This window comes from Hyaena hyaena, unplaced genomic scaffold (assembly GCF_003009895.1).
Source record: "Hyaena hyaena isolate Hyena2069 unplaced genomic scaffold, ASM300989v1 scaffold_168, whole genome shotgun sequence".
NCBI classification, from domain to species: Eukaryota; Metazoa; Chordata; class Mammalia; order Carnivora; family Hyaenidae; genus Hyaena; species Hyaena hyaena.
The window spans coordinates 2,081,373-2,109,187 of record NW_024080800.1 but is presented as its reverse complement, the minus strand read 5'-3'; the positions used below and the strand labels follow the sequence as shown (position 1 = coordinate 2,109,187).

Genomic DNA, 27,815 nt, shown 5'->3' with positions numbered 1-27,815 from the left:
TGCTTGCTAAAACAATAATTTTGAGAAATTTGGTGTATTTACCCATTTAGACACATATTTCCCCTGGTAGTACAGATGGGGGCATATAAGCTTTTGGAGCCCACTAAGCAAACCAGCCATTGGAGGACCTGGAGCCAGCCACAGCCCGGTTCCGAGGTAGCACTCCCGCCTAGACCTAGGTCTAGCTCCTCCTGTACCTGGGTTGGGCTTCTCCTCTCCTTAGCTCCGCCTCCACCCAACCCCGATTGGCTGGAGGAGGAAATCGGCTCGACCATTAGTCCCTTCTTGAAGAGGCGGAGCTGGGTTGCGTTCTTGTCTCGCCGACGCAGGCCGAACCGGACCGAGGAGATCCGAGTAGGGCCGAGGCCGGTGGCACCGCGGCCCAAAGCTGAGGTGGCAGGGCGCGCCCCACCCAGCGGCCAGGCGGAGCCTAAGATGCTGGCTTCTGCCAGGCGGCCCCGCCCGGGCCCCCAGCCGCCTCCGGCCTCGCCCTTCCCGCTGCTGCTGCTGGCGGTGCTGAGCGGCCCGGTATCCGGCCGCGTCCCCCGCTCGGTTCCCAGGACCTCGCTTCCTATCTCCGGTAAGGCGTGGGTGCCCTCGCCCTCAGCCCTTCGCGCCGCGCCCGGGTCCCGCCTGCAGGTGCCGGCCCCCACCTGCCCTTCTCTACCAACGTGGGCAGGCGCTCTGGGGTCCCTCCGCGCGGCGCACCGAGCCCCGCGCCGCCCACGCCCCTCCGGGACCCACGCGGGACACCGCACGCGGTGCTGTTCCGCTGCATCGCTTTCCGGCCTCGCGCTTCGGCTCCCACGACACGCCCAGGTGGCTCTTGCTGCCCCTTACTGGCAGAACCGCGAGAGAGTTAAGCCCCCCATCGTGCAGAAGCGAGCACTGAGGCCCAGGGAGGGGATGGAGGTTTCCGAGGTCGTCCATTTCGGGGTTCCCTCTCCCTTCTCCCCCTCTTCCCGAACATACACCTGTGTCCCTTACGCCAGCTTGATGCCCATTCTGCTTCCAGACTCATTGGTCTTTCCTTCTACTCCAGCCACCCATTCTTCTGATGACCAGCTCCGCATTTCCAATCTGCCCGCTCCTCAAATCCATTCTCTTATCATTTCTACCTCCCTGCAGGCTTTTTGCCCTGCTTAAAGCCCTCGTCTCCCGCACCCACTTCCCAGGCCTCTCACAGCTCTAACACCAACTCCCGTTCTCCGATACACGATCCATGGGTTCATCTTAACCCTCTTAACCCCTCAGCATTCCGTGCTTTCTTTACCCATTCCCTATATTGAAGGTTGGGAAACCATTAAGTGAGTTGATTTAAAGTTCTGTTTAAATGCTTTCTAAAGTCTTCAGAAGGAAAAAAAAGAAAAGGAGGAAGGAGATTTGGTCCTTTGAAATGATGTGGAAGAAGGGATGCCAAGGGATGCCACCAGATTAAAAATGGGAATGATTCACACTTTAAAGGCTCTCTGCTGAGGTGGGCATGGGCATGGCTGTGCATCTCATTTTCTTCTCAGTGGGCACTGAGTGTTAGCACTTTGTAAAGACAGACCAATGAAGCTGAGAGGACAACCTGTTGGCAAAACCTCAGAACAGGGTAATAGTAATTTAGAGTCTAAACTTTAGCCTAGTGACATAGTGTTGCTTTGAATTCAAAGGACGAAGTTGTGGTCAGAGCCTCGGGTTTGTTTGTGCCGGAGCAATAGCCACAAAACAGAACTGAAGTTGCAAGGTGGGTTGGTAACCAGAAATTTAGAGAAGTCTCGATAGCAAGGTAAAACAAAGTTTGGGATACAAGTGGAGGTTGGGTGTTCCAGCGCTTATAATGAGCGTGAGAGAGTAGGCAGGTCCAGCACAGATTTGCGTATGGGTGTGGGAGGATGGGGTGGGTGGGCCTCCATACATCAGCACATCCGGGAATGAATGGCTGGTAGCCATTCTGTCAAGTCTTGAGGGTAGCTGAGCAGATGAAGCAGGTAGAGCAGAGCTGTATTGGTGCAAGGATAAGGACTTCAGAGTGAGCTAAGGAAGGTAAATTCATGCTAACTTATTGGTTGTAATCTTTAAATGGAGTTTTGAATGATGATATTGAAGTTTAGACTTGGCCCAAATGGAGCACATGCCTAAGGAAGGAAGAGAGGAACCGTTTGTGAAACATGCAGTATATGTCAGTTGCTTCCACATATGTTATAACATTTAATTGTCAACAAGCCTGATTGGTGGTGTTTATAGATGAGGAAGGTGATTCTCAGGGCAAATCACTTACTCAAGATCGTACAGCCGGTAAGTGAAAGAGCCACATTTAAACTGGTGCTGATCCTTCTCCAAAGCACATACTCATGCCCACTCTTTACCTCTTTGGGTGGAAATGGGGTGGGGTTGGGGAGGACAAGAGCAGTGGGAAGACAGGAGATAGTCTCCTTAAGTGCTGGTGAAGGAGTGAATCGTTGCCTTTCTAAGTGAGAAGAAGTTACTAATAAGTAATAATAATTAAAAAAAGGAAATTTAGAGAAGAAGGTACTTGTACCTCCTATAGGTATTTTCAAATTGTGTATCATGTTGCTGTGGATAGAAAGTACAGACTTAATATTTATGCTGTTATTTTAATAAAGTATTCTATTTTTATAGAAAAAAAACATACTTGACTCCATTGTGTGCTAAATATTCTGGCCTCATCAGTTATCTGTCTTTGGGGAGATTAGATGGTTGGCCTGTCAAAGCTCTGTTTTTACCCCTTATGGCTGCTAAGTAAATGATACCTGGAAGAAACAGAAATTGAGCCCTTTGGCTTTGCCCTTGTGGACCTAACCCTTATGAGCAATGGCTGATATCACTCTCCCCTCTCACCCTCTCTTCCTGCCAGAGGCTGACTCCTATCTCACCCGGTTCACCGTCCCTCAGACATACAATTACTCTGTCCTCCTTGTGGATCCTGCTTCCCATACACTTTATGTCGGCGCCCGGGACACCGTCTTCGCTTTATCCCTGCCCTTCTCAGGGGAGAGGCCCCGCAGGGTGAGAAATGAAAGTGGGGAGGACCCCAGACCCCAGAGCATGTGGTTAGATCCACAGTTTTATGAGATGGGTTGTGTGTTCATAATTACTAAATATGTAACAGTGTTGGTGGTGGCAGGGGGATGTTGGTGAAAATGAATATAGGAAGAATATTGACTTCATTATGTCAGCTACGGGTGATGGAGGGGGGTCATGGTGACTGGGGATGTTATGAGGGAGGTTAATGAGGGAGGAGGCCACAGTGACCAGGTTTCAGGTGACAGTGGGCAGAGGAATCATTAGAATTGCACTTCTTTAGGGCAATAGCCTTCAAACTTCTTTTGACCATCCCTAAGTGAGAAATATATGGTACATTTTGACCCAGTGCAGGAAGTGTGTATTTAAAGAACACATTCTTGAAACAGTATCTAGTCTCCTATATGTGATACATTCTATGTCATTAAAAATAAAAACAATTGATTTCATTACTCATTAATGGGTGGAGACCTCCAGTTTGAAAAATAATGCTCTGACTAAAGGGGCGAGGGTTGTCTCTGAAGTTCTCAAATTGATGGAGGTCAGGGAACTGTTTCACCTACTCTGACTTGGGAAGAGTTTGGGGGAGAATCTGGGAGAAACAGTCACTCCTCCTTTCTCAGATTGACTGGATGGTGCCTGAGGCCCACAGACAGAACTGTAGGAAGAAAGGCAAGAAGGAGGTAGGTGTGAACCCTGGCCCTGTCCCAAGGGTCCCACTGAGACCTGGTTCCAGCCCTGGCTCTGTGTCTGTCCCCTGCATTGCTCCCATCTCAGTGGGCCCAGGCAGGGGCTCTCACACCATGTCATCACCTGTCATCTCTGATCCCAGAGCTCCATCTAACTGTCCTGACACTACCCTGCCTTTCCTTGTACCTGCTGCTTCTGATTCTCTCTAATCATCTCTGACCCCCAGGACGAATGTCACAATTTTGTCCAGATACTCGCCATTGCCAATGCCTCTCACCTCCTCACTTGTGGCACCTTCGCTTTTGATCCGAAGTGCGGGGTTATTGTGAGTGATGGGTGGGAGGATGGGAAGGGTCTTCTGTGAGTGACCATGACAGGGGGCATGCTTGAAGTAACACTTGTGCATGAAAAGCATTGGGGGTGAGGGATGTCTTTGCAGGGTGGAGACTTTGTCTGTCACGAAAGGGGCATAGGAGAGGGAGGTGGAGGGAGGTTGTCTGCAGAAGGTGAGGTACATAGAGTGTGAGGAGAGAAGAGGGACAGTGAAGGAAATTAGGAATGCTAGCTAGGCTACAGAGAGGATAAATTCAGGAGAGACTTCAGAGGCCAGTATCTCATATTTCCTTTGCCCTGAGTATGCTTTGTCCCAGCAGCCTAGATCCATTTCTTAATCAGCACAATCCTTGGCTGCTCCTTCCTCCCAAGGCGTGTGACTCTCGCTTACCACCTTCTCCCACCCCCACTGCTGACTTCATCCTGTGCAGGCTGTGACCCTCTGCTCTCATGGCTTTTGAGGTCGCTGCCCACTAATGTAGTACTTGCAGGCCCTGTAGTCTGGATCTTGCCTTCAAAGCGGGCACTTTGTCATTTGTCAGCCGTCTTTTCTTCTAGGTCCTGTTCATTGCTGCCGGAGCCTTGGGCATCTCCACTCTCACACTCAGGCAGGCTTGGTACATGTACACCCCTAATCATATCTAGCTAAACATGGCTTCTAAAGTTACTGGGACTGGTGGCATCTCAGGAAGGTCTTAATGCTTTTGAACCCTCGGCTTTTCCCATCAGTTATCCAATAGTCAGTTATTGGTCCTCTGCCAGCACACACTTGTGACAACAGCCGGGATGAGTCAGAAACCTCCCCTGTTCTTTGTGTTCAGTGGCTTTCCTCTCTGCTCCAAGAAGCAAAAGAAGGGAGTACAACGACTCTCTCTTTCTCTCTCTCTCTCTCTCTCCTGACCCTGATCCTTAGCTGCAGATTTTGACTTGACCCTTCTGCAAACTGTGGTATTCCTTGCTACTTGGATCTTATCCGTGTGAAACTCCAAACCTCTTCTTGCTGAAGAGTCTGGTTTCCAGTACTATGCTGTATATGCTTGATTGCCCCAGTCAGTCCCTCTGGGCTAGACCTGAGGTTAGTTGGGCTTATTGTGAGTCCTTCTCATAAAGTAGATGAAAGACTTTCCACCCAGGGTGTGCATAGCTTCCTCATCTTGGGAAGGTTTCCAGGTCAGGGTGGTATTGAGAATCTCTATATCCCATCAAGTAATGTTGAGGGCATAGCTTCCCTACAGTTCTCACAAAGCTCAGAAAGTAGTGTGGAACTGCCATTGTCATATTTGTCTTTTTCTAGTCTACACACACTTGGAGAACCCAAGGGTATGAATACCAGCACCATGCCTTATAGGCCATATGATCACTCCAGGTTAGTTTCCCGGGGCCTTCTGTTCTTCCTCGGCTCTCTGAGGGGACCCCAATGGTTGTTAGAATCTAAGAATCTAGACATAAAATGTTCTGTACGTCCTGTCAGGATTGGTGTGACTTGGACTTCTATCTACTCCTGAGAAAATCAGTAACCAGAGTAAAGCCAGGGTTCTGTGTCCTGCACTCCCATGACTTTCAGCTCCTTCTCTGAATGCCCCCATCTAGCAGGCATATGAAATGAAGGAGCACCCTTTGGTCAAGACTTGTTTTTGGAGAATATAGGACACAAGCCTCCTACCCCCAGAAGTCAGCTGTGTTAACTCTTCAAGCCATATACTAAGACTGCCCTCTAGACTTCCTGAAAGTTCTCTTCTGCTTTTAATGTCTTATCCTGCTACCTGGCAACTCCTGCCTGCGTAAGCAAGCTCTTGCCTCAGTCCTTAGTGCTAAAGTCTCACGTCCCAGACTGATGACTTTGAGACTATGTATAACTATTATGTGAGAGCTTTGACTAACTGATCCAGACACAGCAATGCACTCAGAGTTGATTGCTCAGAGAAATGAAGGTTCTTACAAAGGAAGTCCAAGCACTGGACCTACCAGCTCTATCCAAAAGTGGAGGCTGCCATGCAGTGACAGCTCATCAGACATTGGAGGAAAATATATTTTTTAAACTTCTTATTTATTTTTGAGAGAGGGGGAGAGGGAGAGAGAGAGAGAGCGAGCGAGCGAGCGAGTACACATGAGCGGGGCAGGGGCACAGAGAGAGGGACACAGAGGATCTGAAGTGGGCTCTGCCCTGAGAGTGGAGAGCCCGATGCAGGGTTTGAACCCATGAACCATGAGATTATGACCCAAGCCAAGTCAGATGCCTAACTGACTGAGCCACCTAAGCACCCCTGGAGGAAAATATTTTAGTTTGCTTCGTTGAGAAAATTCCAGAAGTTAACAGAGAAAAATGCTAGACTTAATAATAGCAATGGCAAGACTTCTCACTCACTTGAGTATGTACTCTGTCCCAGGCTGGTGTTAGGTACTTTACATTCAAGATTGAGTTTAGTTCTTATCACCACACTCTATGATATTTAGGTATTATTTATTTCCATTTTACAAGCAAGGAAATTTCCAAAAAGTTAGGTACCGTGTCTAGTATTATGTTAGTAGCAGTGGAAGAGCCAGGATTTAAATCCAGGTGTGTCTGGTTCTGCCCCATCACTCTGTCCCTCTAGTCCAGCCTGCAGCACAGAAGACCTTATCTGGTTTCAGTATCTTGTGACATTTGACCTGTTTCATGTAACAGGGGCCATCTTTTCTTTTGTTTTCCCTCTAACCGCCTGGAGAGGGTCCTTTATATGTCTCACATCCTTCTTGGCCAAAGACAGAGCCTGGATTTCAACCCTACAGCTGGGTGAGAGCCTCCCTACCTAGCTGTCTTTCAGCCAACGAGACTTGCATCGGCCACAACTGATGGTACAGTGAGGAATCTCAACACTCAGAGACTGTGGTGGAGTGGTCTTGCCCCCTTCAGACCCTGATTAAATGTCACTTTGATAAGACAGTAAACATAACCTATCTAGTTAATAGGAGCCTCACTTGCTGAAAGATTACAAACCCAGATAACACAATGATGCCATCTGGGGAAACTGGAGAGGCGTCATTTCATACTTCAGTAAAACATACCGAGTTAAGGGGCTGATAGACCATCTCTGTGAGGAAGTCCAGCAGTCAAGTGCCAACACAAACTAGAGATTGGAAGGCATCAGACTTTCAGAGAATTTGGGCAATAATTTGCATAGAAAGTCTAGCTGGAAATGTAAGAATGAGTGAGGTCATTGAAATATATGTGACAAAGATGAAGGATAGATCCTTATGATACACAGTTAAGGACTAGAAAGGAAAGTAGAAACTACCAAAGGAGATAGAGAAACAACAATTAGATAGGAGAAGGATGGTAGACTTCCAAGAGAATCAAAACAGAATATTTGAAGGAGGGGCGCCTGGATGGCTCAGTCGGTTAAGCGTCTGACTTCGGCTCGGGTCATGATCTCACGGTTCGTGGGTTCGAGCCCCATGTGGGGCTCTGTGCTGACAGCCAGCTCAGAGCCTGGAGCCTGTTTCAGATTCTGTGTGTGTGTGTGTGTGTGTCTCTCTCTCTCTGACCTTCCCTTGCTCATGCTGGCTGTCTCTCTTTCTCTCAGAAATGAATAAAACATTAAAAAAAAAATGGGGCGCCTGTGTGGCTTAGTCGGTTGAGCGTCCGACTTTCGCTTGGGTCATGATCTCGCGGTTCGTGGGTTCGAGCCCCGTGTCGGGCCCTGTGCTGACTGCCAGCCCAGAGCCTGGAGCCTGCTTCAGAATCTGTGTCTCCCTCTCTCTGACCCTCCCCTGCTCGCGCTGTCTCTCTCCCTCTCTCTCCCCTAGAAATAAATAAAACATTAAAAAAAAAAAAGAATATTTGAAGGAGGGAGTGAGTCAAAAATATCAAATGCAGCCTAAAGATGAGGAGGGTGAGCACTGAGAAAAGGAGTCCTTGGTGAAATGTAGAGAGTAATTTTCAGCATAAGGATGAGAAAACAATTTGTGTTCTAGGAATAACAAGTGACCCAGGTTTGGCTAAAAGAAAGTGTTCATTTTGAGAGGTATTAGAAAGTAAGTAATTTCGGCTAAAGAGTTTGTACTCTAGGCGCTGGTGAGCCATTTTGTCACTCCCTTGCTCAAAAACTTATCAAGGCAGTTACTGCTATTCTAGGAATATTGATCTTGGTATGTAGAGTAAATTGGGGGCAAGGCTAGGCAGTGTGGAGTGGAGGTTACTGCTGTAGTTTAGGTGAGAGGTAGGATGGGCCACAGAGGCATGTATTAACCTTTATCCAAAATACCCAGACATCTTGGTAATCTCTCACTGTCATCCATCATTTTTCTCAGGCGAGGCTGCTACTACTGCCTCACATGTGAGATGCTTGTGCCCTTGTGGGGTCCCTCACTGCAGAAGACTTTCTTGACCCAGTGGTCCCTTTTTGGAGATCTTAGATCACATCTGGTTTTAACAGGCCTTCTTCAAGGCTCTCCCAGTAAAGTAAAACCTTGTTGGCTAACTGTAGCAAATAGATGAGCGTCAGAACAGGCCAGTAGTATACTTACAATGAGGGGATATAGATCTACATTCCTTCTCCAACTACCATCAGTGTAGTTAGGCTCTAGCAGCACCGTATGCCCTCTCTAGTGAACTAGCGGTATTGTGTCTGGCTTTTCAATCCCATAACTTTGATGCCTAAGCAGCCACAGTTAACTTCCCTGCCAGTCTTAGGTTGAAGTCATCCCTGATTTTCATTTTTAGATGTTATCTTCAAGGCTTTCTTAGTGCTGGATGCTCAGCTGAGGTACCCTCTGGCTTCCTCATGGTGGAACTCTTCCATCTCTCGCCCCTGTCTAGATCAGTCCTGCTCTATTCCTGGATGAAGAAGGCAGTTACTTGCCAAATCCTCAAGTTCTGACCTGAGTTTCAGGTCTTTACTGACTTCTCAGATTCCCTTCCCCCTTTCTATGTTTCCTTGACTCTGGTCTTGTCTTTCATCCTTCTGTAGGAGTAGGGGGAGGATGGCCCTTCTCTCTGAGCCCCTGCTTCAGATGGTCTTATATCAGCCTACACTATTCTTAGCCCTTCCTAAAAGCTCCAGCCCTCAGGACACCTGCTATCTTCCCTTAGTGCCTCTTGTCCAGTCACATATTTTCCAGCCAGTTGCAAATCCTAGTATTTCAGAGGAAAGATCTGCCCCTCAGCCTCTTAGCATCTTCTAGGGCCATCTGTGGTGTTCTTTTATCAGGGCATGTGGGTGTTAGAGCTAGGGGAATGGAGGGAAGAGGAGCAAATGGATGAAAAGAGGGATGGCAGAGATGGGAAATGCCAGAGCGGGTGGGGGGATCAGGAATAGATTGGGAGTATGGGGATAGTAGTCGATGGATGGGAGATGAATGGAAATTGAACTTTTCCTTCATCTGACCATCTTTGTAATTCTCACCATGAACCCCCTCATGACCCTAAACCAATTGCCCCCTTCTGGTCTGTAGGATGTGTCCAGTTTCCAGCAGGTTGAAAGACTTGAGAGTGGCCGAGGGAAATGTCCTTTTGAGCCAGCTCAGCGGTCAGCAGCTGTAATGGCTGGTGAGTGGGGAGAGCCCAGAATCCCCAGAATCCCTGTGGTTCCTTGCTGTAACTGCCTCCTTCCCCACCCCTGCTGTTGGAATTTCTGTGCCCTTTCTTTCCTTTCCTTGCAATGTCTATTATTCCCATGTCTCTTTCTAGCCTTTCCTGTTCTTTCCACAGTGCCTGTGTCCTCTGCTTTCCCCCAGATTTTTATTCCCTGGGTTTTCTCTAGAGAATGTGTCCTCTGCACCTCTAGTGTGAGTGTTTGCTTTGTTAACCTCATTTTCTTTTCTCATGGTGTTTCCCCCCGTGTTTCTAAGAGGAATCCACTACAAATGAATATTGTAATAAATTTGGAAAAAGTGTAAAGAAGAACATAAGAAATCTTGTAGAACAGCACTGTGCAAAAGAACTTAGTGTGACAATAGAAATGTTCTGTGTCTGTGCTGTTTAAAATGGTAGCCACTAGTTACATGTGGCTCTTGAGCCCTCGAACAATGTGACTAGTTTGACAAAAGGAAGGAATTTTAAATTTTATTTAATTTTACTCTAATGGAAATAGCCACATGTGTCTAGTGTCCACCATCTTGGCACAATTCTAGAATATCAGAAAACCGCTGCTAATATTATGTGGTATTTCTTTCTAGCTTTCAAAATGTTTGTGTGCACATGCATATGCTCTCATGCACATATATTTTGCTGGCCAGTCCTTTGTTGCTCAGAGGGACCAGTAATTGGTAAAGACTGTTAATTCCTGCTCTTACTTCCTTTGACTCAGCTCTATATAGTTGTTCAAGTGTGGAATGGTTCAATTACAGTTTATGCCCAAATGTTTTCTGGAGAATGCCTAATCCTTTAGCAGCTACAAAGTGAATTGTTTGTGTACCACATAGCCTGTATTTTAGGTCAGATCACCCCATGTACACCCTTCAAATTTAGTGAGAATCTGGCCATATTCTCACAATAGTATAAAACAAGGTTAATAGACATTTTATGAGTGTGTGTATTATAACATTTAAAAAAAACTTTTATTTATTTATTTATTTATTTATTTATTTAATGTTTTTATTTATTTCTAGGAGAGAGAGAGACACACAGCGTGAGGAGGGGAGGGTCAGAGAGAGAGGGAGTCACAGACTGAAACAGGCTTCAGGCTCTGTGCTGTCAGTCACCGTGGAGCTAGGCACGGGACTTGAACACACAAACCGTGAGACCATGACTTGAGCTGAAATCAGGAGTTGGATGCTTACCTAATTGAGCCATTTTAGGAGCCCCTATTGTAAAACTTTTAAATGTCGTACTACATGGATTTAATTTTGAATTTTGTCATGTAATTTTTTTTTTAATATTTTTTTTTTATTTATTTCTAGGAGAGAGAGAGACACACAGCGTGAGGAGGGGAGGGTCAGAGAGAGAGGGAGTCACAGACTGAAACAGGCTCCAGGCTCTGAGCTGGCAGTCAGCACAGAGCCCGACGCGGGGCTCGAACCCATGAACCGCGAGATCATGACCTAAGCGAAAGTCGGATGCTTAACCGACTAAGCCACCCAGGCGCCCCAAACTTTATTTATTTTTAAAGAGAGAGAGAGAGGGAGAGAGAGAGAGAATGAGCATGTGTGCAGGGGAAGGGCAGAGAGAGGGGGAGAGAGAAAGAATCCCAAGCAGGCCCTGTGCTGTCAGTCAGCACAGAGCCCGACGCGGGGCTCGAACCCATGAACCGTGAGATCATGACCTAAGCGAAAGTCGGACGCTTAACCGACTAAGCCATCCAGGCGCCCCGTGAATTTTGTCATGTAATTTTATATAATAGTCATTTCTTTCTTTTTTTTTTTTTAAACATTTTTATTTATTTCTAGGAGAGAGAGAGAGAGACAGCGTGAGCAGGGGAGGGTCAGAGAGAGAGGGAGACATAGACTCAGAAACAGGCTCCAGGCTCTGAGCCGGCAGTCAGCACAGAGCCCAACGTGGGGCTCGAACCCACGAACCGCGAGATCATGACCTAAGCGAAAGTCGGACGCTTAACCGACTAAGCCACTCAGGCGCCCCTATAATAGTCATTTCTATACAATTAAAATTTTTTTTGTGAAGAGAATTGTTAATAACGTGATACTAATTCTTTGAGCATACCAGTTTAATTAAGCAAGCCTAAAACCATTATGTAAGTTTATTTAATTTCCAAGTTTATTTAGTTTACCTCAGTACTATTCCCCATAACATTATAATAAACATTTTTATGCATAAATTTTTATCCTCATTTTAGATTGTCTCAAGATTCCTGGGAATGGATTACTATTTCAAAGGGTGTGAACGTTTTATGGCTCATTATTTGTTGCTAATTGAGTTTTTAGAAAGAGTGTACCAATTTACACCCTAAATCAGCAGGAATGAAAGTGTTTGTTTTTTCTCACATAAATTTAGCTAGAATTGTATTGTCATTTTGAAATAACTTTGCTAATTGAGGCTAAAACTGGCACCTTGTTTTAATTTGTATTTCTTCGAATATTAGTGAAGTTAAACATGTTTCATGTTTTAGTACTTATTTTTATTTCTTCTTCGGTAAATACTCTGCTTGTGTTCTTGGGCCAATTATTAGGTAGGATGTGTGTTCCAATCTATATCTTTTCTCTTGTGATTATATTTTTAAGTTAAATCCTTTTCCAGTTAGCAGATAAAGTTTTTTCTTCTTACAGGTTCATTTAACTCTTATTTCTATTTGGAACTTACTTTGATGAATGGCATGAGATGGAGTCTAAATTAATTTTTCCCATTTCGTTGATCACTTTACTCAACATTATTCATTATACTGCTTTTCTTTTCTCTTCACTGACTTACCTTTGCTGTGAACTTTATTGTAAAATTAATTTTTACGTACTGTTTTGGACTCCGTTCTATGAAAAACAAAAATTGGGATACAAGATCTAACAATGACCTTTTTTTCCTTATGCATGACTTTATAGGAAAAGACTTAAAAGCTAAATTTTAAACAGATTGAATCACTCTTAGACAGTTAATGACTTCCCTTCTCTGAAAAGTAATAAAATAATAAGTGTTTGAAACCTAGTACATACATACAAGATTTGTCATTTTTGTCTTTCATCTGCGATTGTAATTGACAAGACCTTGTTTATAGTCATACATGTTTGCATAAAACAGTTTACTCAATAGTTTTCTTAGCTCTTTATCAAGCATCTTTGGCAAAACTCTTAGCCAGTCATTGGCTCATTAAGAAAGATTTATCAGTTTTAGCAGTTGTGAATATCCCTTGATTCTACATAATTTTTTTTATCAACAGTATGAGTTCTCAATTACAACAATATAAGGCAATTGATTAACATACTTTCGTTGTTGCAAGCAGTAATCTTTATATTCAACCTTCTGCATTGTAGGTAATTGAGAAAATATAGAAACATATAAAGAAGGAAGTGAAAATTTAATTGTAATTAAGTCATCACTAGATATCCACTATTGTTATTTGTATTTTCTTCAACTGTGTCTGTCTGTGTGTATATTTATAACATATTGAAATTATCATGCATATTTTGCTTAGTATTGTATACTGAAAATTTTATCATAGTATTAATTACCGAAAGTATGAGCTTTATTTTATTTTATTTATTTATTTTAAATGTTTTATTTATTTCTGAGAGAGAGAGAGAAAGAGCATGAGCAGGAGAGGGTCAGAAAGAGAGGGAGGTACAGAATCTGAAACTGGCTCCAGGCGCTGAGCTAGCCGTCAGCACAGAGCCTGATGCAGGGCTTGAACCCACGAACCGTGTGATAATGACCTGAGCCGAAGTTGGACGCTTAACCGACTGAGATACCCAAGCGCCCCCAAATTATTAGTTTTAGTAATTACACACTCTTCTCTTACTTGAATGTAGCCCGATCTATTCCCATATAATTATGCATTGAAAATTTAAAATAAATTATTGCTTTTATAAATAATGCTGCAGAAGAAATCTTTTCACATAAATGTTTATATAAATCCTTTACATGAATCTAATTAATTGCATATGAGTCAATCCAGAAAATAGAATTGCTGGGCCAAAGGGTATAAAGGTTTTTGTGGTACTTGGTGGTTTTGGCCAAATTGCTTTCCAGTTTGTCCTGCCAGCATTGACAAGAGGACCTCTTCCATTACAGCCTTGTCAGTCCCAAGTAATATAGTTAATAAACATACAGTGTCCTCCTCCAGAGCTCAATTTTATAGGTTTTGCTTGCATCTCCATTAGTGAGGTTGAACAACTTTTCATGTGTTTATTGGTACTTGTATTTATTTAAGAAAAAGCCTCAGAAATCTTGCTCTTCAAAAATGACATTTATTTGTATTGCACTTAGATCAAATTAACAAAATTATCTCAGTGTCTCTATTTGCACTGGAAAAATGCAAGTATTTTGACAATAATGTTCACATTAGCTCAAGAACACTGGCGTTTCCTTCTGTCTCCTTTGGGGGGGTCTTTGTCTTCCTCTCATTCTTTCAATATTGGGGTTCCTTGGACCCCCACTCAAGGTCCTGTTCTCTTCTCATTTGCCATGGTTGTGATTTCAACCAGCTGCATAGAGTCTGCTTCCACTGCATTCTGATGCCCCCCAGACATTATCTGGAGCTACAGACCACATATCTAATTGCCTTCCAGACATCTCCACATAGATGTCCCAGAGAAATCTGAAAATCATCATATCCCAAACTGAGCTCATCATTCTCACGCATCTCTCCCAACCCGGCTCCACCACCATTGTCCTCTCCTCTGAGTGCATAGTGCCATTGCCTTCCCTCCCCCACCCCTGCCCCAAGTACCCAAGATGGAGACAACAGTCCGTTATCTTTGGTTCTCCCTGTCACATCCTATAATAAATAGGGTTTTTATCAAGAAGAGCAGGAGGGAGATTTTGTTCTTTCTCTTTCAGAATCTGCCCTATGTTTTATCATCTCTGTTTAATCTCATTGCATCTTGCGATTACAGCATCTGCTAAGAAGCATTGCAAATGTTTCAGATGCACTGGGTGCTGCCAGCATTTTGGGGTCAAGCCTCCCTCTTAAATTTGGGTGTATTTGCCCCAAAACTAGCTAGCATTCACACACTGAAACAAGATACTTAGAAATCCTAGGTGACCAACAGAGGAAAAGGTAGAATAAACACTGCATCTCCAACTATCTAATTATGTCCTCATTATAGGCTGTTATAAAAAAAAAAAAAAGATCCACCTGGCCTAATCCTTAGATAAGGAAAGGGAGAATATTAGGGTAGCAGCTATCTGCCCTGCAAAGCTCTGACAATGAGAAGAGAAGGGAGTGGAGGAAGGAAGGCCAGAGCATGTTTAAAATCCTTTTTTTATAAGTTAATGAATGATTATTCCTATTGTAAATCTTCTTTAGAAGTGGCCATTTTGATACCGGAGTGAAAATTTGAACCCCCAGGGTGTAGGGAGACGCTGCCATGGCGACATTCTAGGCTGTCAGTGGTTGGTTGCTAACACGCCTGGGAGGCCGATGTCACAGGCTTTATGCTTGGGCAAATAGGGATCTGTTTCCACACACGACTGTGATGTTTCTTTGGCTGTGATTCTTTTTTTGGAGCTTCACCCCCACTATTTCCAAAATGAAAATATCTAATTTTTTGAGTTATAAAAGTAAAAGATGTTAACTACAAAAAATATTGAGTGAATAGAAAAAAGTGGAGAGGAGAAAATAAAAATCAATGTAATTCCATTGGTCAGAAATAAATATCATTAACACTGTAGAATTATGGCTCCTTCCAATCTTGCCTATATCTGCAGGCATATATATATATATATATACACACACACACACACACACACACACATATATACATACACATATATTTTTTTAATAGGGTCATATGATACCTGGTGTTTATTTTCTGACCAGCTTGCTCACCAAATTCAGCACTATGGGCATCACTCAAATGTGTGTTTTAATGTTTACTGAATTGATTCATTCAGTACTAACTTGCCACAATTGCATGTATAGGGATATTTAGCAGTCCAAAAGAATATTTGAAATTGAGACTGTCCTGGAGAATCTAGGGCATGAGCTGTGTCCTCCTGTGGACTCCTGTCCTTATGACTGGTGGCTGCTGTTCCTTCTCCTCAGGGTGTGTGTTTGTGTATGTGTGTGTAAGACTGTTTCAAGCTCCTTGATATTCCTAGAACACCTGGAACCCTCCTACTTCCATCCAAAGTGTCTGATCCCTCCTGCTGTCCCTTAGTGTCAGTAACCTTCTGCTCTTTCTCTCTGAGTGAATGTGCTCTTCTGCAATTCTAGGCTCCAGAGTTGCTGAATGCCCCTCTTGATCCCTTAGGAACTTTGGCCTTTTACCTCCATCTGCGGCTGAGTCCCTGCAAATCATTTATGATTGTTGCTCCCCCCACCATACCAAATCGTGCTCCTAAATTCTCTTAACTGTCTCTTCCACACATCTCCCTCAATTCTCAGGACATCCATAACACAGCTTCTGCCAACGTTTTGGTTTTAGAGTGTTTTATGTACAATGCTCCTAGGGAGATTTTTCACTGTAACTCTGGCTTCTGTATCAACTCCCCCCCCCCCCCCCCCCGCCCACCTTGGAAGTACAGAAAATTGGCTCATTTGCCCCTCCAACTGCTGCCAAACTATGTCCCTAACCTGTTTTTCTCCTTCCTGAAATGCTCTGGGAGGGAATGGGGTGCCATTTAGTAGCCCACATAAGGAGCCACAGCTCACACATACTGAATGCTGGCTACATGCCAGGCCTATGTGTGGCTCTGTTTGTGTCGCATTTTACCCTCAGCACCACTGAGTGGAGGGCCGTATCATCTCCATGCTATGTTTGAGGTACCTAAAGCTAATTTGCCCAAGATCATACTAATAAGTATTTACGGTCCTGAGCCAAGCCTTTTTCACAGTCTCAAGCGTTAGAATAGTCTCCACTCCCCACCCCACAAGGGGATTTCTAACCCTCTGCTGCTGCCCTCAGAAGGTTTCCAACCCTTTCTTGCTTTGTATAAAGTATTTTTGAAAATAGGGATATTTTTCCAATGCCTGAGACATTCAACTTTGCTCAAGCACCAGTGACCCTAGGATGATTGTGCTTCCCCCCGAGTGGCCCTACTCGCAACTGCTTCCTTCAAGGTGCATGAGCCCCCATAGCTCTTGCTGGGCGTTCCATGCACTGGTGTCCAGCACACCAGCCTCACTTGCTTCTCTAGCCCCTCTCTGACTTGATTGTTCTGGTTGTCTTCATGTAGCTTCTCCCCTTAAATGGTGGTATTCCCAGGGATCTCTTCTCACTTTCACTTCCTCCTTGGCCATCACATTCATGGCATGGCCTCAGCCCGATTCGACTGTCCCTGTGGCCTAGACCCTTCTGTTTGATCCCCTTCCAGGATCTTTGATCAGATGTCCTGAGAGGACTGCAACCTTAGCACATTTCTACATCGAAAGTCGCTTCCTCTCCAACTACCTCCTTTATGGGCCTTCTCCTATCATTTTCTGGCTTTGCTCATAGTATCACCCTGTGCTGTCATCCATCTTAGAAGCTGGAGACCTTAAAGACATTATTTTGTTCCATTCTTCCACATCTCATATTCAATTGATTTTTAAATCTTTTTAATGGATTCTGCCTCAGAAATATCTCCCAGTCCAGCCCTTTAATCCACCCTCAGCTACTACCTTAGTACTGGCCCTGCACTCTTGCCTGGATTGTGTGAATGGCCTTTTAACTAGCACTGTCATCTTAAAACCCAAAACTGATTATGTCACTCTCTTCAAGAAATCCTGCAGCTGTGCTCTGCCCTAGAGGATAAAGTCCATGTTGCCTGTCATGGCAGACCAGATTCTTACAATTAGGTGCTCAGCTTTTCACCTGCAGCTTCATCTCTGCTCACTAGGCTAGCCATCCCCTGGGCCCCGCCAGAGCTGCAGCCACAGGGAGTGCCCACATTCCTGAATATGGCTTCTCTTGTCCTCACCTGTCCGTCTTTCCCCCTGAAGTCCCTCCACCTGGCAGATTGCTCATTCCTCAGTCCCAGCTCAGAGACACCTCTTGGATGCTGTTCCCCTAGTTAGATGTGGCTGGGTTCTCCTCTGTGTTCCCCTCCACATTTGTTAGTCATGCCTCCTGGAATCTGATCACATGTTTGTCTTCCAGACTCAAATGGGGGCTCTAGGGGGCAGCGACATGCTTAGTACCTGGCACAGTGGCTCCTATGTAGTAGGTTGTGAAGGAAAATGCCACTCTGTCCCATCCAAAATTCCTGTGATACTCGAAACTCCTCCAGGGGGTCATGACCTTCTACTACCCAGAGCAATTTTCTCTTAGTCTGTCTGAGCCTTCTCTGTGTTACAGGGTGACTATGGCTGTTTCACATTCCGCCCACAGAGCTGCACCTCCCTTTCCTGCAGAGTGTCTGTGATTTCTCTCCTCTCCAGCCCCTACTAGCTGTAGGGCGCCTCTGCCCCTGCACTGTACCAGGAGAGAGGAGCCGATTCCTCATTGCTCCCTCTGGCTGGCCGCACAGCATTCATTAATCCCCCAGGCTGCTGTTTCTCCAAGTGAGGTTCTCCAAGTGAGGTTACATATTAGGGTAACTTCAACTGCTTGTTTGGAGTTTAGTTCTTGGGCCATCCCCTAACTCTACTGAGTAGAATTGCTGGGCGCAGGGCCTAGGAATCTGTGTTTTGATCAATTCCCGAAGTGATGCTGGTATACATACCCTAAAGCTGTGATTTATTCCAGAGCAGTGTTCACCCCCCAATCAGAAAGAACACTAGTTCCGTCAGACATTTACCAGAGTGGAAGAGCGGAAGTAAGACTGGGCATGCTGCAAAGCAAACCTCGTTCCTGGAGAGTCACGTATAATTAGTACATTATGGGATAGAAGCATCCCGAAAACAGTGATGACAGCAACAAACAGACAGACAAAAAAAGCCTGATTTGCACAAAGGCAACCTTTATTCTGCTTCCTGCACATTAACATTCCAACAGGTTTCCCTTAACGCTGGTAGCCTTTACTGCCCCAGAGCACTTTATGTCTATGTGCATTTTAATTGAGATATTGCCTGTCAGGTGCTTAGCTGTGCCTGCCCTGTCAGGGGCACTCAGCTCCTGAGGGTTTCTGCCCCTGCTTTATACCCTGTGCTTCCTACAACCCCTTTTGCTTCCCTCATTCATCTCTGACAGCTCATCTCCTCCCTGTCGCCCTGCAGGGGGGGTCCTCTATGCTGCTACTGTGAAAAACTACCTGGGGACGGAGCCAATTATCTCCCGGGCTGTGGGTCGTGCTGAGGACTGGATTCGGACAGAGACCTTGCCATCCTGGCTTAACGGTGGGGAGAGGGGGTGGGGTGCACTGGGGACAGAGCTGGCTGAGGCCGGGTGGCCCCAGGCTGTGTCTGTGGTATCTGAAGCCACTGGTCTCCCCAGCCCCAGCCTTTGTTGCAGCCGTGGCCTTGAGCCCAGCCGAGTGGGGGGATGAAGATGGAGATGATGAGATCTACTTCTTCTTTACGGAGACTTCCCGAGCATTGGACTCATATGAGCGCATTAAGGTCCCACGGGTGGCCCGTGTATGTGCGGTAAGACCACCATCCTGACTGTCTGTCTTTTATCGTCTGCTCTGTCCTTTTGTCTTTTCCTTTCTGGGCCTCTGTCTTTGCATCTCTCCTCTGTTTCCTTTTTCCCCTCTGCTTTGGCTTCTTTTCTGGGAGTTGGGGGGTGTGGGGAAAGGGCTCTGACTTTTCACCCCCATACTTACCATTGTGACACACTGTCCCCAGGAGGTGGACTAGTGGCGGGGTTAATGAGTTCAAGTCCTAGCTCCACCAGTTCCTGCCTCTGTGACTCTAGGCAGGTTCATTAGCATCTTTGAACCTCTCTGTAAGATAGAGTATTAATGACCTCTAGCTATAAGGGTTGTTTTGAGGACCAAATGAGGTAACTTATGTAAAGCATGTAGGACGCTATTTCAAAAGTGCACAATGAATTTAGCATCATTGTTATTGTGACCTTTTCCACTCCATATCTCATTATCCCTTGGAGTGCTCTGTATCTTCATCCTTGCATTTCTGTGCATCTGCCTTCCCATCTGTCTGTGTCTGCCCTGAAGACAGGAGAAACCTATATTGGTGTCCACATGCCTCCCTCAATGTTGGTCTTCTAAGGAGAACTTCCCATGTACTTGTCACCTCAGGGGGACCTTGGGGGCCGGAAGACCCTCCAGCACAGATGGACGACATTTCTGAAAGCTGACCTGCTATGTCCAGGGCCTGAGCATGGCCGGGCCTCCAGTGTCCTGCAGGACGTGGCCATTCTTCGACCTGAGCATGGATCGGGGGCCCTCATCTTTTATGGCATCTTTTCCTCCCAGTGGTGAGGGGGTCCTGGTGTGGAGGAGACCTACAGGGTGGGAGAGATATGAGGATGGGTGCAGCATCAGTGCTGTCTGCTCCAGAGTGGGTGGGCTCTCCCTGGAGCCCTGTTCCCTCTGACCTGGAGCAGGCTGCATGGCTCCCTGGGTCACTGTCCCTGAATTTCTCATGGGTCATTTTGGGATGAATTGCTGATCCCTAGTTCCCTATAGATATGTGGTTCCAACCTGTGGCTCTCACAGGGAGGGGGCTGCCATCTCTGCTCTCTGTGCCTTCCTACCACAAGACATTCGGACAGTGCTGAATGGTCCCTTCAGAGAGCTGAAACATGACTGCAACAGGGGGATGCCTGTCATGGACAATGACGTACCCCAGCCCAGACCTGGAGAGGTGAGGGGACTGGGGCATCTCCTCCCTTCACACCTGAATTGCTGCATGAGAGAAAGGGCCCAACTAAGCACCATGGACATTTCCTGGCCCCTGGGAAGCTGTCACCCATCCTGTGTTTCCTCCAGTGCATTGCCAACAACATGAAGCTCCAGCAGTTTGGGTCATCACTCTCCCTGCCTGACCGTGTGCTCACCTTCATCCGGGACCACCCACTCATGGACAGGCCGGTATTTCCCACTGATGGGCATCCCCTGCTCGTCACTACAGATACAGCCTATCTCAGAATTGTGGCCCACAGGGTGACCAGCCTCTCAGGGAAAGAGTACGATGTGCTCTACCTGGGGACAGGTATGTTTCATAGTCAGGCGAGTTGCCCATCTGGTGCACACACATGCTTCTGTCACAGAGAAAGCCCCTTACATACAGGTATCAGAGTCCCAGGCAGGTATTTCCCACTGATGGGCATCCCCTGCTCGTCACTACAGATATAGCCTATCTCAGAATTGTGGCCCACAGGGTGACCAGCCTCTCAGGGAAAGAGTACGATGTGCTCTACCTGGGGACAGGTATGTTTCATAGTCAGGCGAGTTGCCCATCTGGTGCACACACATGCTTCTGTCACAGAGAAAGCCCCTTACATACAGGTATCAGAGTCCCAGGCACAGGTGTAGCTCTGTCATTGTGTCTTGCCCCTTGCCTGCTTCCTAGAGGATGGACACCTCCACCGAGCAGTGCAGATTGGACCCCAGCTCAGCGTCCTGGAGGATCTGGCCTTATTCCCTGAGCCACAGCCAATTGAGAGCATGAAATTGTACAAAGTGAGTTGTAGATTTTGGGGAGTTTGCTGGGGGGAGGGGGAGCATCTGAGCCCAGAGCCAGTTTGCTACCCTGAGGTCTGGGAGATCAGGCATGTTCTTCTTCCTCCCTCCTTTTGTGTAGAACTGGCTCCTGGTGGGCTCCCATACTGAGGTGACACAAGTGAACACAACCAACTGTGGCCGTCTCCAGAGCTGCTCAGAGTGCATCCTGGCCCAAGACCCTGTCTGTGCCTGGAGCTTCCGGCTGGATGCGTGTGTGGCCCATGCTGGGGAGCACGGAGGGTGAGTGTCGCTGCACAAGTCTCCTGCCTGCTGTCCTAGAGCACTGGGCCATCCACATGTTTATGTCTGTTTCTTATCTGTTAATGCTGCCTCACCTGCGAGCGCGCGCGCGTGTGTGTTCTGTTTGTGTCATTTGTGTGTCCATGTGTCAGTCCATACTGATTCATGCATCCGTCCATCTTGGTGCTGTCTCATCAATGTTCTTGCCTCTTGCCCTGACCTTGATTGACCTCCAGATTGCCACACACTTCTCAGTTTTCATTTTACAAGAGCTCTCAGAAGTGTTTCCGCAGTTGACTGCTCCTTCTTTCATTCTGTATGCTACTCGAACCTTGTGCCTTCTATGACTCTGCAGTTTCCTGGGCTTCCTCCCTCTCCTACCATCTATCTCCCTTACTGATTTCTTTTCTATTCCACTCCTGAATGTTGGTATTCCTCAGGGTTCAGTCCTTCTCTTTACACTTCCACACTCTTTCTAGGTGATTTCATTCCCATTATCTTCAACACTGCCTGAGTGCCAGTGACAACCACGGATGTGTCTTTAGTTGAGCTACAGAACTCCCTATCTAACCGCCTACTTGATCTTCCTTTTGGATGCTTCACAAGCAACTCAAGCTTAGCAAGTCTTAGCATGCACTGTTGTTTCCCCTTTCCTTCACATGCTGCTCCTGTGGTTTTCCTCATCTTGAGAATGGGACCTCCATCCATCCAGTTGCTCCAGTCAAACTGTATTGCAATTTATACTCTAGCTCCACCTGTGATTTCCTTGGTCCATACTCACTTCTCTCCATCTCTGCCACTAACACCCTAGTCTAAGCCATCATCACTTCTTGACTGGATTATTCTAATAACCCCTTGATTGATCTCCTTTTGACCATTGGAACATCCTACCATCTATTTCCCCCTTAGCAGTTAGCTTAAAATCACATGGCACATTGAAGCAAATCCCTGACATCATATTCATAAAATATTTCAATATGTATTTCTACCAGATAAGGACTCTCTTAAAAACATTTTACTATTGGGAATTTCAAACATTCAAAAATAGAATAACATCATGAATTCCCATCATCCATTGCTCAGCTTCCACAGCTATCCATTCTTTGGGCAATCTTGCTTCATCAATACCCTCACTCACTCCCAGTTATTTTACAGCAAATCTCATATATAATGTCACTTTATCTGTGTATCTTACAGAATATGTCTTTAACACAGAAGGAATTAAAAAAATAAGCATATTATCATTATAATACCATAAACTTAATGTCATGAAACATCTCATCAATGTTCCAATTTTCTCAAGTAGGTATACTTAAAAATAATTGCTTAAGATCTAAATACCATCCATCAATTGCAATTGATTGAGGTGTTTCTCTTTGCATTAATGCTTATTTATTTTTGAGAGAGAGAATGCCTGTGTGGGAGGAGCAGAGAGAGAGGGAGACAGAGAATCCTAAGCAGATTCCATGCTGTCAGCACAGAGCCCAACATGGGGCTGGATCCACAAACTGTGAGATTATGACCTAGGCTGAAATCAAGAGTTGGGCTCTTAACTGACTGAGTCACCAAGTGTCCCAATTGATGTGGTCCATGAGACTTTTACTTTTCTTTAATGTTTATTTATACTTTTAGAGAAAGACAGAGCACAAGCAGGGGAGGGGCAGAGAGAGAGGGCAACACAGAATCCAAAGGAGGCTCCAGCCTCTGAATTGTCAGTACAGAGCCCAACATGGGGCTTGAACTCACAAACTCTGAGATCATGACCTGAGCTGAAGTCGGAGGCTTAACCAACTGAGCCATCCAAAGACCTAATTTTTAAATGACGTTCCCTTTAATGAAACATTTTTAATTGATTGCTTGGAAAGTATTTTTTCCAAACCGACTTTGAGATTTCCTGTTTTGAAGCCCAGTTAATCTATACTATATTTGTACATATTACTGAACCATAGGTTACCAGTATTTTAGAAGTAAAAGTTCTTGTTTTGGGGATGTTTTTTTCATTAAGAACTTTGATCTGGTAGTTTCTCTTGGTAGGACTTTTAAATGTCTAAGACAAGGCAAGTGCTTTATTGTTTTAATATCCATTAAAATGAGAATTTCATTGTTTTGGGGTATACTGTGTACTTGAGCCTCAGGGTCCCCTTAAGATATAACATGGGTGTGTGTGTGGTATGTGTATACGCTAGTATATTTCTTGGTGCTATAAGAAATTACCAAGTTGGTGCTTGTATGCACTTTATGCTCCAAACCTCAACTTCTAAAAGCGAGAAAGACTATGAAGTTCCTGTAGCTGCAGTCCACATATGGCCTCCCATGTTCCCCACTCTCAGCCAGACCAAGTGACCTTGACTTTATCTAGAAGGCTGTAATGTATTCATACCAGTCTTGGAGCTCATTTCAGGCACCTTAATTCATTTTGAAGTTCATACTCATGTGTGTTCATACTCAAATGGAGCCTGTCTTTGGTTGAGGCTTTTGTGTGTTCAGTTAGAACTTGATCTCCACTGATAGGTTGATAGAGGGTCTCCCTCTGGGGAGTGGTGACAGGATTTTCAGAGTGAGCAGTCTGTTCTGCTGTCCCTCTGTCAGACACAGTCCACCCACATCCTGGAAGTGCCAGGCTTGTGTTGTTTGAAACAGATCCATTAGAGGCTAATAGATGTCAACAGCTGTTGGAGAAAGAATGATCCTACGTAGAGATAAGCAGCTTTTATGAAACAAAGTCATCTCACTGACCCTCACAGAATTTTTAAATGTTTATTTTTGAGGGGAGGTGGCGCTGGCAGAGAGAGAGGGAGACACAGGATCTGAAGCAGACTCCAGGCTCTGAGTTGTGCAAAGAGCCCAACTCAGAGCTTGAACTCACAAACCATGTCCCTCGCAGAATTTTGATTAACTTTTATAGAAAAGAAGTTTTCTGTCTTAACAGAAAAAAAGTTAACTGTCGTTTTTATGGATTTTCCCCCCAGAGAAATCTTGTAGTTGTGGATACCCAGATACATTTCTTAGAGGTTCCTATGTGTTTTTTTAAAGCACCCTCCAAACACTTTTCCAGCACACCTAGTGCAAATTTAATTCTCTGTGGTCTGTTGGAAATATGTGTCGAATTGGATGTGGCAAGCATCATGAGTAAAAGGGGTATCGGGGAAAATTTTATTAATGAAGAGGATGTTGATTGATAGTTTCAGGAGTGATTTATGAGATGGTGGGAGCCATAATGTTCGGTAATTGAATGTTCAGTGGTACTGAAGAAGGTAGAAGGAGGTGTTGACACTGGATTTACCAAGTATTCTCTTCTATACAGGCTGGTTCAAGACATAGAGTCAGCAGATGTCTCTTCTTTGTGTCCCAAAGAGCCCGGAGGTCTGTATGACTTAGGGTAATGTGGGTGGAGTGGGTGAAAATGGGCTAGAATGTTGTCCATTTCGGACCCACGTTAAAAATTGGAAGATTTGGCAGCAGGTGACCCATGGCCCTACTTTTTATCTTTCTCCTCATGGTCCCTTATATCTGATATCATGCCACATTTCTCTGCATTACATTCCAGCTGGTAGCAAAACCACCTTTTGTGCCTTTGCTGTCTCTCTGCAGAACGCCCAGTAGTGTTTGAAGTTCCTGTGGCTACAGCTGCGCATGTGGTCTTACCATGTTCCCCAAGTTCAGCATGGGCATCCTGTGTGTGGCACCAGCCCAGTGGAGTGACTGCACTTACCCCCCGGCGGGATGGGCTGGAGGTGGTGGTAACCCCAGGAGCCATGGGGGCTTATGCCTGTGAATGTCAGGAGGGTGGGGCAGCCCGTGTGGTGGCTGCGTACAGCCTGGTATGGGGCAGCCAGCGAGGCCCCCCAAGTCAGGCCCACACAGTAGGGGCGGGACTGGCTGGCTTTGTCCTGGGGGTTCTTGCAGCATCCCTGACTCTCCTTCTGATTGGTCGGCGTCAGCAGCGACAGCGACAGAGAGAACTTCTGGCCAGAGACAAGGTGGGCTTGGACCTAGGGGCCCCACCATCTGGGACCACGAGCTACAGCCAGGACCCTCCCTCTCCTTCTCCTGAAGATGAGCGGCTGCCCCTGGCCCTGGCCAAGAGGGGCAGTGGCTTTGGCGGCTTCCCTCCACCCTTCTTGCTTGATCCTTGCCCAAGCCCAGCCCACATCCGGCTCACCGGGGCTCCTCTAGCTACATGTGATGAAACATCCATCTAGGGCAAATGATGGCTAGCGCACAGGTGGCCCCTGCAGGGGAATGACCATTAAGATGTTGGGGGTGGTGGGCCTGGAAGACCATCATGGCCTCTGAGCTCTCTTTTGGTCTTTGTGTAATCACTTAGACTTTGTGTCTGCCCACTCTGGGCCTGGCTGGGCTCTGGTCCAAGCCTGTGCTTGATTTCCTGATTGCCATGCGAGATCAGAGCTGCAGTCTCCACCGAATTAGGACTTTTCCCACGCCTGCCCTCTGAACTGCTGCGACCCCTTCAGCCTTGGCCCCCCATCTTTGGCCCACTAGTTTGGGGATGAGGAACAGAACATGGCTATGACTTTGCCTTCTGGTGGGCCCTGGCCTGAAGGAAGACCCCCTAGAGGTGGTGTGGGGCTAGTGTGCATTAAGTGTTTTTGTTCATTCTCTTTAGTTTATCAGATTCTCTGTGGGGAGTGCATGATCCCCATGTCGCAACATGAAATATCTGCCCTGAGATGTCCCCTAACCCAGTTTTCCTTATTCTGTAAAAGAGTGTGTGTAAATACACAGGTGTTCGTTGGAGGCCTGGCCACATGTGCATGAATGACTGGGCCAGTGCTCAGGTGTGCTCATGAAGGGTCAGGAGGGGGAAGGTGGGAATGGAGGCACTGCCTGCCGAACTTCAGACCCTGCAGCCAGTGAAGGAATGGCTTTCCTTTCTAAAAGGAAATAAACCACCACCCTGTTCCTATCACCTCCTAGAACCCTTCTCTTGAGTAGAGAAAAACTCCCCAAGTGACCTTCTGGGTGGGAAGGACAGCGGTACATGTGACCCCATCTTTCTCTTTGTTTTTGCCTCCTGGCTGCCACCACTGCCACACACAGCTGTTCTTTCTCTGGCTGGAGTACAGGCTGGACCCCCTTCTTTAGCTCTCATTAAAAAAATTTCACAACATTCTAAGTGTTAAGGGACAACAAAAGGGGAATTTTCATAGGAAATAGAAGTTGCAGAAAAATAAGTGTGTATCAGTGACTTTACTCAGGTTGACACCCTTGCCCTAAATCAGAAGTTCTCCACCTGGGGTCTGTGGACTCCCTGAAATCGTATGCAAAATGTTGTCTGTACCTGTGAGTCTGTGTTTTTATGGGGATGGGGGGTTATGGCTTTCATCAGATTCTCAAGGCCTTAACAAAGTTAAAGGACCACACCTCGAGGTCGCCACACATTGGCCAAGCTGCGGGGGTGCCACACAGCGGCAGCTCTTCCTGCCCCACCATCCCTTCCCTGTGGCCAGCCCCTGGACTTGGAGCCACAGGACTCCCTCCTGTTCTCCCGTCCCTGGAAGCTGGGCTCTTGTGTGTATTTGAAGATACTGTCAACTCCTACCAAACATGAAGACCTCTTCCTGCTTCACAGCTCCCAGATGCTCTAGGCTTCTCCTGCTCAGTCCTGGTCTTGGCCTGTGTATGTGCCTCGTTCATCCCTGGTGGGGGACCCCCTTGAGCTCCAGTGAATGATTCAGCCCTTCCCAGTTGAAGTTTCAACTCTACTTTCCTTGGCAGCAGCCTGTGAACTCCTCAAAAGAGTCCCCTTGGGTTTGGGATTATCAGTGGCTTTGCCACTAATAAGTATGATTTTCAACAAGTAATCTAATGTCGGAACATTGGTTTACTCATGTGTAAAGTGGGGATAATAATACCTACCTCAGGGTTGCTGCAAGGATTAAATGGGAAAACATGTAAACAATAAAGCACTATCTATGCCAGTAGGTGTTGTTATTATAAATGTTGACCAATCATGCCATAATCATATAGCTTACCCATATGATAACCATGACACATGCCGCCACTTTAAGCTCCATTCTATGGAAGAAGGATCATTGCCTTACACAGACCTCTTGTCCTGGATCATCTCAGGCCAGGTCTTAGATGCTGGTGTCCAGGTTTTGGGAGCCAGGACCTGTAGTTTTTATAATCAGATGTGCCTGAGCTTAGTGACCTTATTAGTCCTATATGAGAATGGAAGAAGTTTTTGTGTTCTTGGGTTTATTCTCTTGAGGTTATAAGCTTATTCTATTTTGGGGGGAGGAGGAAAGGTGAGGAGATGTCAGAAGGGCCTGGGGTCTCTGGGAGGAGGAGGGGGATCAGATCACAATGGATTTGGGGCATTTGGTCCTTGGACAGTGCCTGTGGTTGGGGGGAAATGAGAGGAGAA

General features: G+C 46.1%; 1 protein-coding gene across 3 annotated transcripts; it reads left to right on the top strand.

Moving 5' to 3' along the window:
- The first annotated feature begins 336 nt into the window (after positions 1–336).
- SEMA4F (ssemaphorin 4F) lies at positions 337–27,360 on the top strand. Of its 3 annotated transcripts, XM_039240171.1 has the most exons (14): positions 337–580; positions 2,864–3,015; positions 3,654–3,713; positions 3,947–4,045; positions 9,487–9,580; positions 18,774–18,893; positions 18,991–19,142; positions 19,757–19,935; positions 20,177–20,324; positions 20,450–20,672; positions 21,033–21,142; positions 21,264–21,424; positions 24,729–24,787; positions 25,016–27,360. In XM_039240171.1, the coding sequence occupies exons 1-14, from the start codon at positions 436–438 to the stop codon at positions 25,624–25,626; spliced, it is 2,313 nt and encodes a 770-aa protein (XP_039096102.1). In that variant the 5' UTR covers positions 337–435; the 3' UTR covers positions 25,627–27,360. The 3 variants fall into 3 exon arrangements, with proteins under 3 accessions (XP_039096102.1, XP_039096103.1, XP_039096104.1); XM_039240172.1 differs by lacking the exon at positions 3,947–4,045; XM_039240173.1 differs by lacking the exons at positions 2,864–3,015; positions 3,654–3,713; positions 3,947–4,045; positions 9,487–9,580.
- The last annotated feature ends 455 nt before the right edge of the window (positions 27,361–27,815 follow it).

Coding starts and splice junctions, on each gene's coding strand:
- SEMA4F (XM_039240171.1), top strand. CDS start 436: ATGCTGGCTTCTGCCAGGCGGCCCCGCCCGGGCCCCCAGCCGCCTCCG. Junction 9,581..18,773: donor GTCAGCAGCTGTAATGGCTG/GTGAGTGGGGAG, acceptor GTCGCCCTGCAG/GGGGGGTCCTCTATGCTGCT. Junction 18,894..18,990: donor CTTGCCATCCTGGCTTAACG/GTGGGGAGAGGG, acceptor TGGTCTCCCCAG/CCCCAGCCTTTGTTGCAGCC.